General features: G+C 51.5%; 1 protein-coding gene across 2 annotated transcripts in view; it reads right to left on the bottom strand.

Moving 5' to 3' along the window:
* The window catches only part of ATG16L2 (autophagy related 16 like 2), a 47,470-nt gene extending 35,750 nt beyond the window's left edge, over positions 1 to 11,720 (bottom strand). Inside the window, exon 1 of one of the 2 annotated variants that reach the window (XM_069969465.1) lies at positions 11,527 to 11,720. In XM_069969465.1, coding sequence (XP_069825566.1) covers positions 11,527 to 11,650 — 124 coding nt within the window. In that variant the 5' untranslated portion in view covers positions 11,651 to 11,720. The remainder of the gene's footprint in view (positions 1 to 11,526) is intronic. The other variant, XM_069969464.1, reaches the window with a different exon arrangement.
* Positions 11,721 to 12,674: the final 954 nt, after the last annotated feature.

The following is a 12,674-nucleotide window of genomic DNA, read 5'->3' as shown; positions in this document are numbered from 1 at the left end:
TGTAATAGTGGGGGCATGTATATACAGGGGGGGCTGTAATAGTGGGGGCATGTATATATACAGGGGGCTGTAATAGTGGGGGAATGTATATATACAGGGGGCTGTAATAGTGGGGGCATGTATATATACAGGGGGCTGTAATAGTGGGGGCATGTATATATATACAGGGGGCTGTAATAGTGGGGCCATGTATATATACAGGGGGGGCTGTAATAGTGGGGGCATGTATATATACAGGGGGCTGTAATAGTGGGGGCATGTATATATATACAGGGGGTGCTGTAATAGTGGGGCCATGTATATATACAGGGGGCGCTGTAATAGTGGGGCCATGTATATATACAGGGCGCTGTAATAGTGGGGGCATGTATATATACAGGGGGCGCTGTAATAGTGGGGGCATGTATATATACAGGGGGCTGTAATAGTGGGGGCATGTATATATACAGGGGGCGCTATTATAGTGGGGGCATGTATATATACAGGGGGCGCTATAATAGTGGGGGCATGTATATATACAGGGGGCTGTAATAGTGGGGCCATGTATATATACAGGGGCTGTAATAGTGGGGGCATGTATATATACAGGGGGCGCTGTAATAGTGGGGGCATGTATATATACAGGGGGGCTGTAATAGTGGGGGCATGTATATATACAGGGGGCTGTAATAGTGGGGGCATGTATATATACAGGGGGCTGTAATAGTGGGGCATGTATATATACAGGGGGCTGTAATAGTGGGGGCATGTATATATACAGGGGGGCTGTAATAGTGGGGGCATGTATATATACAGGGGGCTGTAATAGTGGGGACATGTATATATACAGGGGGCTGTAATAGTGGGGGCATGTATATATACAGGGGGCTGTAATAGTGGGGGCATGTATATATACAGGGGGCGCTGTAATAGTGGGGGCATGTATATATACAGGGGGCTGTAATAGTGGGGGCATGTATATATACAGGGCGCTGTAATAGTGGGGGCATGTATAATACAGGGGGCGCTGTAATAGTGGGGCCATGTATATATACAGGGCGCTGTAATAGTGGGGGCATGTATATATACAGGGGGGGCTGTAATAGTGGGGGCATGTATATATACAGGGGGCTGTAATAGTGGGGGCATGTATATATACAGGGGGCTGTAATAGTGGGGGAATGTATATATACAGGGGGGGCTGTAATAGTGGGGGCATGTATATATACAGGGGGCTGTAATAGTGGGGGCATGTATATATACAGGGGGCTGTAATAGTGGGGGCATGTATATATACAGGGGGCTGTAATAGTGGGGCCATGTATATATACAGGGGGGCTGTAATAGTGGGGGCATGTATATATACAGGGGGCTGTAATAGTGGGGGCATGTATATATACAGGGGGCGCTGTAATAGTGGGGCCATGTATATATACAGGGGGGGCTGTAATAGTGGGGGCATGTATATATACAGGGGGCGCTGTAATAGTGGGGCCATGTATATATACAGGGGGCTGTAATAGTGGGGGCATGTATATATACAGGGGGCGCTGTAATAGTGGGGGACATGTATATATACAGGGGGCGCTGTAATAGTGGGGCCATGTATATATACAGGGGGCTGTATAGTGGGGCCATGTATATATACAGGGGGGCTGTAATAGTGGGGGCCATGTATATATACAGGGGGCTGTAATAGTGGGGGCATGTATATATACAGGGGGGCTGTAATAGTGGGGGCCATGTATATATACAGGGGGCTGTAATAGTGGGGGCATGTATATATACAGGGGGCGCTGTAATAGTGGGGCCATGTATATATACAGGGGGCGCTGTAATAGTGGGGGCATGTATATATACAGGGGGCTGTAATAGTGGGGCCATGTATATATACAGGGGGCGCTGTAATAGTGGGGCATGTATATATACAGGGGGCGCTGTAATAGTGGGGCATGTATATATACAGAGGGCTGTAATAGTGGGGGCATGTATATATACAGGGGGCTGTAATAGTGGGGGCATGTATATATACAGGGGGCGCTGTAATAGTGGGGGCCATGTATATATACAGGGGGCGCTGTAATAGTGGGGGCATGTATATATACAGGGGGCGCTGTAATAGTGGGGGCATGTATATATACAGGGGGGGCTGTAATAGTGGGGGCATGTATATATACAGGGGTCTGTAATAGTGGGGGCATGTATATATACAGGGGGCTGTAATAGTGGGGGCATGTATATATACAGGGGAGGCTGTAATAGTGGGGGCATGTATATATACAGGGGGCTGTAATAGTAGGGGCATGTATATATACAGGGGAGGCTGTAATAGTGGGGGCATGTATATATACAGGGGGGGCTGTAATAGTGGGGGCATGTATATATACAGGGGGCTGTAATAGTGGGGCCATGTATATATACAGGGGGCTGTAATAGTGGGGCCATGTATATATACAGGGGGCTGTAATAGTGGGGCCATGTATATATACAGGGGGTGCTGTAATAGTGGGGGCATGTATATATATACAGGGGGCGCTGTAATAGTGGGGGCATGTATATATATACAGGGGGCGCTGTAATAGTGGGGGCAATGTATATATACAGGGGGCTGTAATAGTGGTGGCATGTAATATATATACAGGGGTGCTGTAATAGTGGGGGCATGTATATATATACAGGGGGCTGACTAGTGGGGCCATGTATATATACAGGGGGCTTGTAATAGTGGGGGCATGTATATATACAGGGGGCTGTAATAGTGGGGCATGTATATATACAGAAAAAAGACCGGGGGCGCTTGTAATAGTGGGGGCATGTATATATACAGGGGGGGGCGGTAATAGTGGGGGCATGTATATATACAGGGGGCTGTAATAGTGGGGGCATGTATATATACAGGGGGGCTGTAATAGTGGGGGGCATGTATATATACAGGGGGGGGCTGTAATAGTGGGGGCATGTATATATACAGGGGCTGTAATAGTGGGGCATGTATATATACAGGGGGCTGTAATAAGTGGGGGCATGTATATATATACAAGGGGGGTGCCTGTAATAGTGGGGGCATGTATATATTATAAGGGGGCGCTGTAATAGTGGGGGCATGTATATATAACAGGGGGCTGTAATAGTGGGGGCATGTATATATACAGGGGGCTGTAATAGTGGGGGCATGTATATATATACAGGGGGTGCTGTAATAGTGGGGGCATGTATATATATACAGGGGGCGCTGTAATAGTGGGGCCATGTATATATACAGGGGGCTGTAATAGTGGGGGCATGTATATATACAGGGGGCTGTAATAGTGGGGCATGTATATATACAGGGGGGCTGTAATAGTGGGGGCATGTATATATACAGGGGCTGTAATAGTGGGGGCATGTATATATACAGGGGGGCTGTAATAGTGGGGGCATGTATATATACAGGGGGCTGTAATAGTGGGGCATGTATATATACAGGGGGCGCTGTAATAGTGGGGCCATGTATATATACAGGGGGCTGTAATAGTGGGGGCATGTATATATACAGGGGGCTGTAATAGTGGGGCCATGTATATATACAGGGCGCTGTAATAGTGGGGGCATGTATATATACAGGGGGCTGTAATAGTGGGGGCATGTATATATACAGGGGCTGTAATAGTGGGGCATGTATATACTACAGGGGGCTTTAATAGTGGGGGCATGTATATATACAGGGGGCTGTAATAGTGGGGGCATGTATATATACAGGGGGCGCTGTAATAGTGGGGGCATGTATATATACAGGGGGCGCTGTAATAGTGGGGGCATGTATATATACAGGGGGCTGTAATAGTGGGGGCACTGTATATATACAGGGAGGCTGTAATAGTGGGGCCATGTATATATACAGGGGGCTGTAATAGTGGGGGCATGTATATATACAGGGGGCGCTGTAATAGTGGGGGCATGTATATATACAGGGGGCGCTGTAATAGTGGGGGCATGTATATATACAGGGGGCTGTAATAGTGGGGGCATGTATATATACAGGGGGCGCTATTATAGTGGGGGCATGTATATATACAGGGGGCGCTATTATAGTGGGGGCATGTATATATACAGGGGGCTGTAATAGTGGGGGCATGTATATATACAGGGGGCTGTAATAGTGGGGCATGTATATATACAGGGGGCTGTAATAGTGGGGGCATGTATATAGACAGGGGGCTGTAATAGTGGGGGCATGTATATTCACAGGGGGCTGTAATAGTGGGGGCATGTATATATACAGGGGGGGCTGTAATAGTGGGGGCATGTATATATACAGAGGGCTGTAATAGTGGGGGCATGTATATATACAGGGGGCTGTAATAGTGGGGGCATGTATATATACAGGGGGCTGTAATAGTGGGGGCATGTATATATACAGGGGGCTGTAATAGTGGGGCATGTATATATACAGGGGGGCTGTATTAGTGGGGGCATGTATATATACAGGGGGCTGTAATAGTGGGGGCATGTATATATATATACAGGGGGTGCTGTAATAGTGGGGGCATGTATATATACAGGGGGCTGTAATAGTGGGGGCATGTATATATACAGGGGGGGCTGTAATAGTGGGGGCATGTATATATACAGGGGGCTGTAATAGTGGGGGCATGTATATATACAGGGGGCTGTAATAGTGGGGGCATGTATATATACAGGGGGCTGTAATAGTGGGGGCATGTATATATACAGGGGGCTGTAATAGTGGGGGCATGTATATATATACAGGGGGCTGTAATAGTGGGGGCATGTATATATACAGGGGGCGCTGTAATAGTAGGGGCATGTATATATACAGGGGAGGCTGTAATAGTGGGGGCATGTATATATACAGGGGGCTGTAATAGTGGGGGCATGTATATATACAGGGGGCTGTAATAGTGGGGGCATGTATATATACAGAGGGCTGTAATAGTGGGGGCATGTATATATACAGGGGGGCTGTAATAGTGGGGGCATGTATATATACAGGGCGCTGTAATAGTGGGGGCATGTATATATACAGGGGGGGCTGTAATAGTGGGGGCATGTATATATACAGGGGGCTGTAATAGTGGGAGCATGTATATATACAGGGGGGCTGTAATAGTGGGGGCATGTATATATACAGGGGGCTGTAATAGTGGGGGCATGTATATATACAGGGGGCGCTGTAATAGTGGGGGCATGTATATATACAGGGGGCTGTAATAGTGGGGGCATGTATATATACAGGGGGGGCTGTAATAGTGGGGGCATGTATATATACAGGGGGCTGTAATAGTGGGGGCATGTATATATACAGGGGGCTGTAATAGTGGGGGCATGTATATATACAGGGGGCTGTAATAGTGGGGGCATGTATATATACAGGGGAGGCTGTAATAGTGGGGGCATGTATATATACAGGGGGGGCTGTAATAGTGGGGGCATGTATATATACAGGGGGGGCTTGTAATAGTGGGGGCCATGTACATATACAGGGGGCTGTAATAGTGGGGGCATGTATATATACAGGGGGGGCAGTAATAGTGGGGGCCATGTATATATACAGGGGGGCAGTAATAGTGGGGGCCATGTATATATACAGGGGGGGCTGTAATAGTGGGGGCCATGTATATATACAGAGGGGGCTGTAATAGTGGGGCCATGTATATATACAGGGGGCTGTAATAGTGGGGGCATGTATATATACAGGAGGCGCTATTATAGTGGGGGCATGTATATATACAGGGGGCTGTAATAGTGGGGGCATGTATATATACAGGGGGCTGTAATAGTGGGGGCATGTATATATACAGGGGGCTGTAATAGTGGGGGCATGTATATATACAGGGGGCTGTAATAGTGGGGGCATGTATATATACAGGGGGCTGTAATAGTGGGGGCATGTATATATACAGGGGGCTGTAATAGTGGGGGCATGTATATATACAGGGGGCTGTAATAGTGGGGGCATGTATATATACAGGGGGGGCTGTAATAGTGGGGGCATGTATATATACAGGGGGCTGTAATAGTGGGGCATGTATATATACAGGGGGCTGTAATAGTGGGGAATGTATATATACAGGGGGGCTGTAATAGTGGGGCGATGTATATTATACAGGGGGGCTGTAATAGTGGGGGGCATGTATATATACAGGGGGCTGTAATAGTGGGGGCATGTATATATACAGGGGGGCTGTAATAGTGGGGGCATGTATATATACAGGGGGCTGTAATAGTGGGGGAATGTATATATACAGGGGGCTTGTAATAGTGGGGGCATGTATATATACAGGGGGGGCTGTAATAGTGGGGGCATGTATATATACAGGGGGGGCTGTAATAGTGGGGGCATGTATATATACAGGGGGCTGTAATAGTGGGGCATGTATATATACAGGGGGCTGTAATAGTGGGGGGCATGTATAATACAGGGGCTGTAATAGTGGGGCCATGTATATATACAGGGGGCTGTAATAGTGGGGGCATGTATATATACAGGGGGCGCTGTAATAGTGGGGGCATGTATATATACAGGGGGCTGTAATAGTGGGGGCATGTATATATACAGGGGGGGGGGGCGCTTCTCTTCCTCTATTACTGACATTACTATCAGAAGAAGCGTCCGCCAGCTGATGGGCCCCACAGACGCCGGATATACGGGGGTCACGGGGTCGGGGGGGGGGGGGGACCACCAGTAGCTGCTTATTATTGAATTACAAGTAATCTGATCAACCACAGACTGCACATACCCAGCAGCTCAGTATCACACAGGATGGGCTTAGATACAGCGGGCCAGTATCACAAATGATGGGCTTAGATACAGCGGGCCAGTATCACAAATGATGGGCTTAGATACAGTGGGCCAGTATCACACAGGATGGGCTAAGGTTTCTGGTATAATATATGAGCCTTTGGGACACTACAACTCTCAGCATGCCCATTTCCTCTTCAGGCACATTCAGAGCTGCATTCCACATTCTGCTGCCTCGTATGAGTGATCGGGAGCGTCTGGTGCAAAGCAGGGAAACAGCAGAATAGTGAGTGCAGCTCTGGAGGATGAGACATGACGTAAGAGCAGAATAGTGAGTGCAGCTGTGGAGGATGAGATATGAGGTAACAGCAGAATAGTGAGTGCAGCTCTGGAGGATGAGACATGATGTAAGAGCAGAATAGTGAGTGCAGCTCTGGAGGATGAGACATGATGTAAGAGCAGAATAGTGAGTGCAGCTCTGGAGGATGAGACATGACGTAAGAGCAGAATAGTGAGTGCAGCTCTGGAGGATGAGATATGAGGTAACAGCAGAATAGTGAGTGCAGCTCTGGAGGATGAGACATAATGTAACAGCAGAATAGTGAGTGCAGCTCTGGAGGATGAGACATGACGTAAGAGCAGAATAGTGAGTGCAGCTCTGGAGGATGAGACATGACGTAAGAGCAGAATAGTGAGTGCAGCTCTGGAGGATGAGATATGAGGTAACAGCAGAATAGTGAGTGCAGCTCTGGAGGTGACAGTGACGGGATCTGTGTGTATGTGACCTTTGGGGGCTCCTGCGGAGGGGCCGGGGTCTTTACACCCTCCCCCCCCTTCCCCCCTCACAGGTGGCCGTGTTCTCCTGTATTACAGCACAGTGTGAGATTCCCCACAGTCCTGTCATCCTCCACACTGGGGGGCGCTCTCCTCTGCAGCACAGTGTAAATGGCGGGGGGCTCCATAGTAACATAGAAGACCACCTGGTCCATCTAGTCTATGCACATAACACCTGTGGGTCACCAGCCCCCCATCCTTTATAGGGTCACCAGCCCCCATCCTTTATAGGGTCACCAGCCCCCCATCCTTTATAGGGTCACCAGCCCCCCATCCTTTATAGGGTCACCAGCCCCCCATCCTTTATAGGGTCACCAGCCCCGCCCTTTATAGGGTCACCAGCCCCCCATCCTTTATAGGGTCACCAGCCCCCCATCCTTTATAGGGTCACAAGCCCCCCCCATCCTTTATAGGGTCACCAGCCCCCCATCCTTTATAGGGTCACCAGCCCCGCCCTTTATAGGGTCACCAGCCCCCCATCCTTTATAGGGTCACCAGCCCCGCCCTTTATAGGGTCACCAGCCCCCCATCCTTTATAGGGTCACCAGCCCCGCCCTTTATAGGGTCACCAGCCCCCCATCCTTTATAGGGTCACCAGCCCCGCCCTTTATAGGGTCACCAGCCCCCCCATCCTTTATAGGGTCACCAGCCCCCCATCCTTTATAGGGTCCGTCCCCAGCCCCAGATGGCTTTAATGGTTGATAACAGGGAGCAGTAGCTTTACATGAAGGTGCGCTATCCCTTTAAGAGTGACTTCATCCAGCCGGCAGCTTCCTCTTCCTGGCAGCACATGGCAGCCGCTGACTAATGAGGGTCCCTGCAGGTCACTGGGCACAGGGTGGCCCCCGGGTGGGCAGGGGCCCATTAACCCCTACAGCTCAAGCCTGGAGGCCGATACAGCCCAGATGTATCCACACAGGAGACAACACCCTGCAGTAGGATGAACACCTGTGCATGCTGGGACCTGTAGTCCTACAGTAGCCACCCGTGCATGCTGGGACCTGTAGTCCTACAGTAGCCACCCGTGCATGCTGGGACCTGTAGTCCTACAGTAGCCGCCCGTGCATGCTGGGACCTGTAGTCCTACAGTAGCCACCCGTGCATGCTGGGACCTGTAGTCCTACAGTAGCCGCCCGTGCATGCTGGGACCTGTAGTCCTACAGTAGCCGTCCGTGCATGCTGGGACCTGTAGTCCTACAGTAGCCGCCCGTGCATGCTGGGACCTGTAGTCCTACAGTAGCCGCCCGTGCATGCTGGGACCTGTAGTCCTACTGTAGCCGCCCGTGCATGCTGAGACCTGTAGTCCTACAGTAGCCGCCCGTGCATGCTGGGACCTGTAGTCCTACAGTAGCCGCCCGTGCATGCTGGGACCTGTAGTCCTACAGTAGCCGTCCGTGCATGCTGGGACCTGTAGTCCTACAGTAGCCGCCCGTGCATGCTGGGACCTGTAGTCCTACAGTAGCCGCCCGTGCATGCTGGGACCTGTAGTCCTACAGTAGCCTCCCGTGCATGCTGGGACCTGTAGTCCTTCAGTAGCCTCCCGTGCATGCTGGGACCTGTAGTCCTACAGTAGCCGCCCGTGCATGCTGGGACCTGTAGTCCTACAGTAGCCGCCCGTGCATGCTGGGACCTGTAGTCCTTCAGTAGCCTCCCGTGCATGCTGGGACCTGTAGTCCTTCAGTAGCCGCCCGTGCATGCTGGGACATGTAGTCCTACAGTAGCCGCCCGTGCATGCTGGGACCTGTAGTCCTACAGTAGCCGCCCGTGCATGCTGGGACCTGTAGTCCTTCAGTAGCCTCCTGTGCATGCTGGGACCTGTAGTCCTACAGTAGCCGCCAGTGCATGCTGGGACCTGTAGTCCTACAGTAGCCGCCAGTGCATGCTGGGACCTGTAGTCCTACAGTAGCCGCCTGTGCATGCTGGGACCTGTAGTCCTTCAGTAGCCTCCTGTGCATGCTGAGACCTGTAGTCCTACTGTAGCCGCCCGTGCATGCTGAGACCTGTAGTCCTACAGTAGCCGCCCGTGCATGCTGGGACCTGTAGTCCTACAGTAGCCGCCCGTGCATGCTGAGACCTGTAGTCCTACAGTAGCCGCCTGTGCATGCTGGGACCTGTAGTCCTTCAGTAGCCGCTTATGCAGCAAAGCGATCAGTCCTGTCCTGTCTTTTTTCTTATGAATACTCCGCCTCCTCATTACTTTGTCTCCTCCCCTTTATTTGCATGCAGAAAAGAGTCAGCATCAACACTGTCCCTGTTGTCCATAGCAACAACTCAGACCAATCAGAGCCCAGCTTTCACTTTTCAGGAACATTATCTGAACTGAAAGCAGCGCAGTGATTGGTCGCCAGGGGCAACAGGGAGCTGTGTGAGGCAGAAGATAGAGGCGCCCCCTATAGGTGGGAGACAGTCACTGAGCAATCCTCTCCAACACTGGGACGTTATACTGAGCAATCCTGCCCGACACCGAGCAGTGATACTGAGCAATCCTCCTCACACCGAGCAGTGATACTGAGCAACCCTGCCCGACACCGAGCAGTGATACTGAGCAATCCTCCCCGACACCGAGCAGTGATACTGAGCAATCCTCCCCGACACCGAGCAGTGATACTGAGCAATCCTGCCCGACACCGAGCAGTGATACTGAGCAATCCTCCTCACACCGAGCAGTGATACTGAGCAACCCTGCCCGACACCGAGCAGTGATACTGAGCAATCCTGCCCGACACCGAGCAGTGATACTGAGCAACCCTGCCCGACACCGAGCAGTGATACTGAGCAATCCTGCCCGACACCGAGCAGTGATACTGAGCAATCCTCCTCACACCGAGCAGTGATACTGAGCAACCCTGCCCGACACCGAGCAGTGATACTGAGCAATCCTCCCCGACACCGAGCAGTGATACTGAGCAATCCTCCCCGACACCGAGCAGTGATACTGAGCAATCCTGCCCGACACCGAGCAGTGATACTGAGCAATCCTCCTCACACCGAGCAGTGATACTGAGCAACCCTGCCCGACACCGAGCAGTGATACTGAGCAATCCTGCCCGACACCGAGCAGTGATACTGAGCAACCCTGCCCGACACCGAGCAGTGATACTGAGCAATCCTGCCCGACACCGAGCAGTGATACTGAGCAATCCTGCCCGACACCGAGCAGTGATACTGAGCAATCCTGCCCGACACCGAGCAGTGATACTGAGCAATCCTGCCCGACACCGAGCAGTGATACTGAGCAATCCTGCCCGACACCGAGCAGTGATACTGAGCAATCCTGCCCGACACCGAGCAGTGATACTGAGCAATCCTGCCCGACACCGAGCAGTGATACTGAGCAATCCTGCCCGACACCGAGCAGTGATACTGAGCAATCCTCCTCACACCGAGCAGTGATACTGAGCAATCCTGCCCGACACCGAGCAGTGATACTGAGCAATCCTGCCCGACACCGAGCAGTGATACTGAGCAATCCTGCCCGACACCGAGCAGTGATACTGAGCAATCCTGCCCGACACCGAGCAGTGATACTGAGCAATCCTGCCCGACACCGAGCAGTGATACTGAGCAATCCTGCCCGACACCGAGCAGTGATACTGAGCAATCCTGCCCGACACCGAGCAGTGATACTGAGCAACCCTGCCCGACACCGAGCAGTGATACTGAGCAATCCTGCCCGACACCGAGCAGTGATACTGAGCAATCCTGCCCGACACCGAGCAGTGATACTGAGCAATCCTGCCCGACACCGAGCAGTGATACTGAGCAATCCTGCCCGACACCGAGCAGTGATACTGAGCAATCCTGCCCGACACCGAGCAGTGATACTGAGCAATCCTGCCCGACACCGAGCAGTGATACTGAGCAATCCTGCCCGACACCGAGCAGTGATACTGAGCAATCCTGCCCGACACCGAGCAGTGATACTGAGCAATCCTGAGAAGTTATACTGCGCACGCGCTCCCGGTACTCACAGGACTGGATGAGCTCCTGGAAGACGAGCTGTGCGTGGTCGCGGTGCCGCAGCTGCCGGATTATGTGCGTTTTCCAGGCGGTTTTTCCCCCCGGATCCCGGGCTCTGCGCTCCGCACCCTGCATCCCGCAACCCGGAGCCACTACACGGGGGCGGGGCCACACGTCAGCCGCACTTCAGAGCTCCGCCCCGCGCGTCACGTGACCCCAGCTGTGATACTTTGTATCAGTGCAGCGAGCAGAGCGTTTCCTGTGCGGCAGCTGCGGAGTCACGTGACCGGCGGGGAAGCCGCTTAAAGGGGCCCTCAGCCTAAAGTCACGCAGGATAAAGGGGGCCTGGCCTATAGAATATCACAGCTGTCAGCCTCTACTGGCTGATACCAGAAAGCAACAGTGTCCCCTGCTGCCTCACACTATCTGTGTAACCTGTACTGGCTGATACCACTGGCTGATACCAGAGAACAATAGAGAGTGCCCCCTGCTGCCTCACACTATCTGTGTAACATGTACTGGCTGATACCAGAGAACAATAGACATTGCCCCTGTACAGTCTCTATTATTGGACGCTCTCCCTGTACAGTCTCTATTATTGGACGCTCTCCCTGTACAGTCTCTATTATTGGACGCTCTCTCCCTGTACAGTCTCTATTATTGGACGCTCTCTCCCTATACAGTCTCTATTATTGGACGCTCTCCCTGTACAGTCTCTATTATCGGACGCTCTCTCCCTGTACAGTCTCTATTATTGGACGCTCCCCCTGTACAGTCTCTATTATTGAACGCTCCCCCTGTACAGTCTCTATTATTGGACGCTCCCCCTGTACAGTCTCTATTATTGGACGCTCTCTCCCTGTACAGTCTCTATTATTGAACGCTCCCCCTGTACAGTCTCTATTATTGAACGCTCCCCCTGTACAGTCTCTATTATTGGACGCTCTCTCCCTGTACAGTCTCTATTATTGAACGCTCCCCCTGTACAGTCTCTATTATTGGACGCTCTCCCCCTGTACAGTCTCTATTATTGGACGCTCTCTCCCTGTACAGTCTCTATTATTGGACGCTCTCCCCCTGTACAGTCTCTATTATTGGACGCTCTCTCCCTGTACAGTCTCTATTATTGGACGCTCTCCCCCTGCACAGTCTCTATTAT

The sequence above is a fragment of the Dendropsophus ebraccatus genome, chromosome 5 (genome assembly GCF_027789765.1).
Source record: "Dendropsophus ebraccatus isolate aDenEbr1 chromosome 5, aDenEbr1.pat, whole genome shotgun sequence".
Lineage (NCBI taxonomy): Eukaryota > Metazoa > Chordata > Amphibia > Anura > Hylidae > Dendropsophus > Dendropsophus ebraccatus.
Note: the sequence above shows the minus strand (reverse complement) of the source record. Positions and strands in the feature narration are given on the sequence as shown.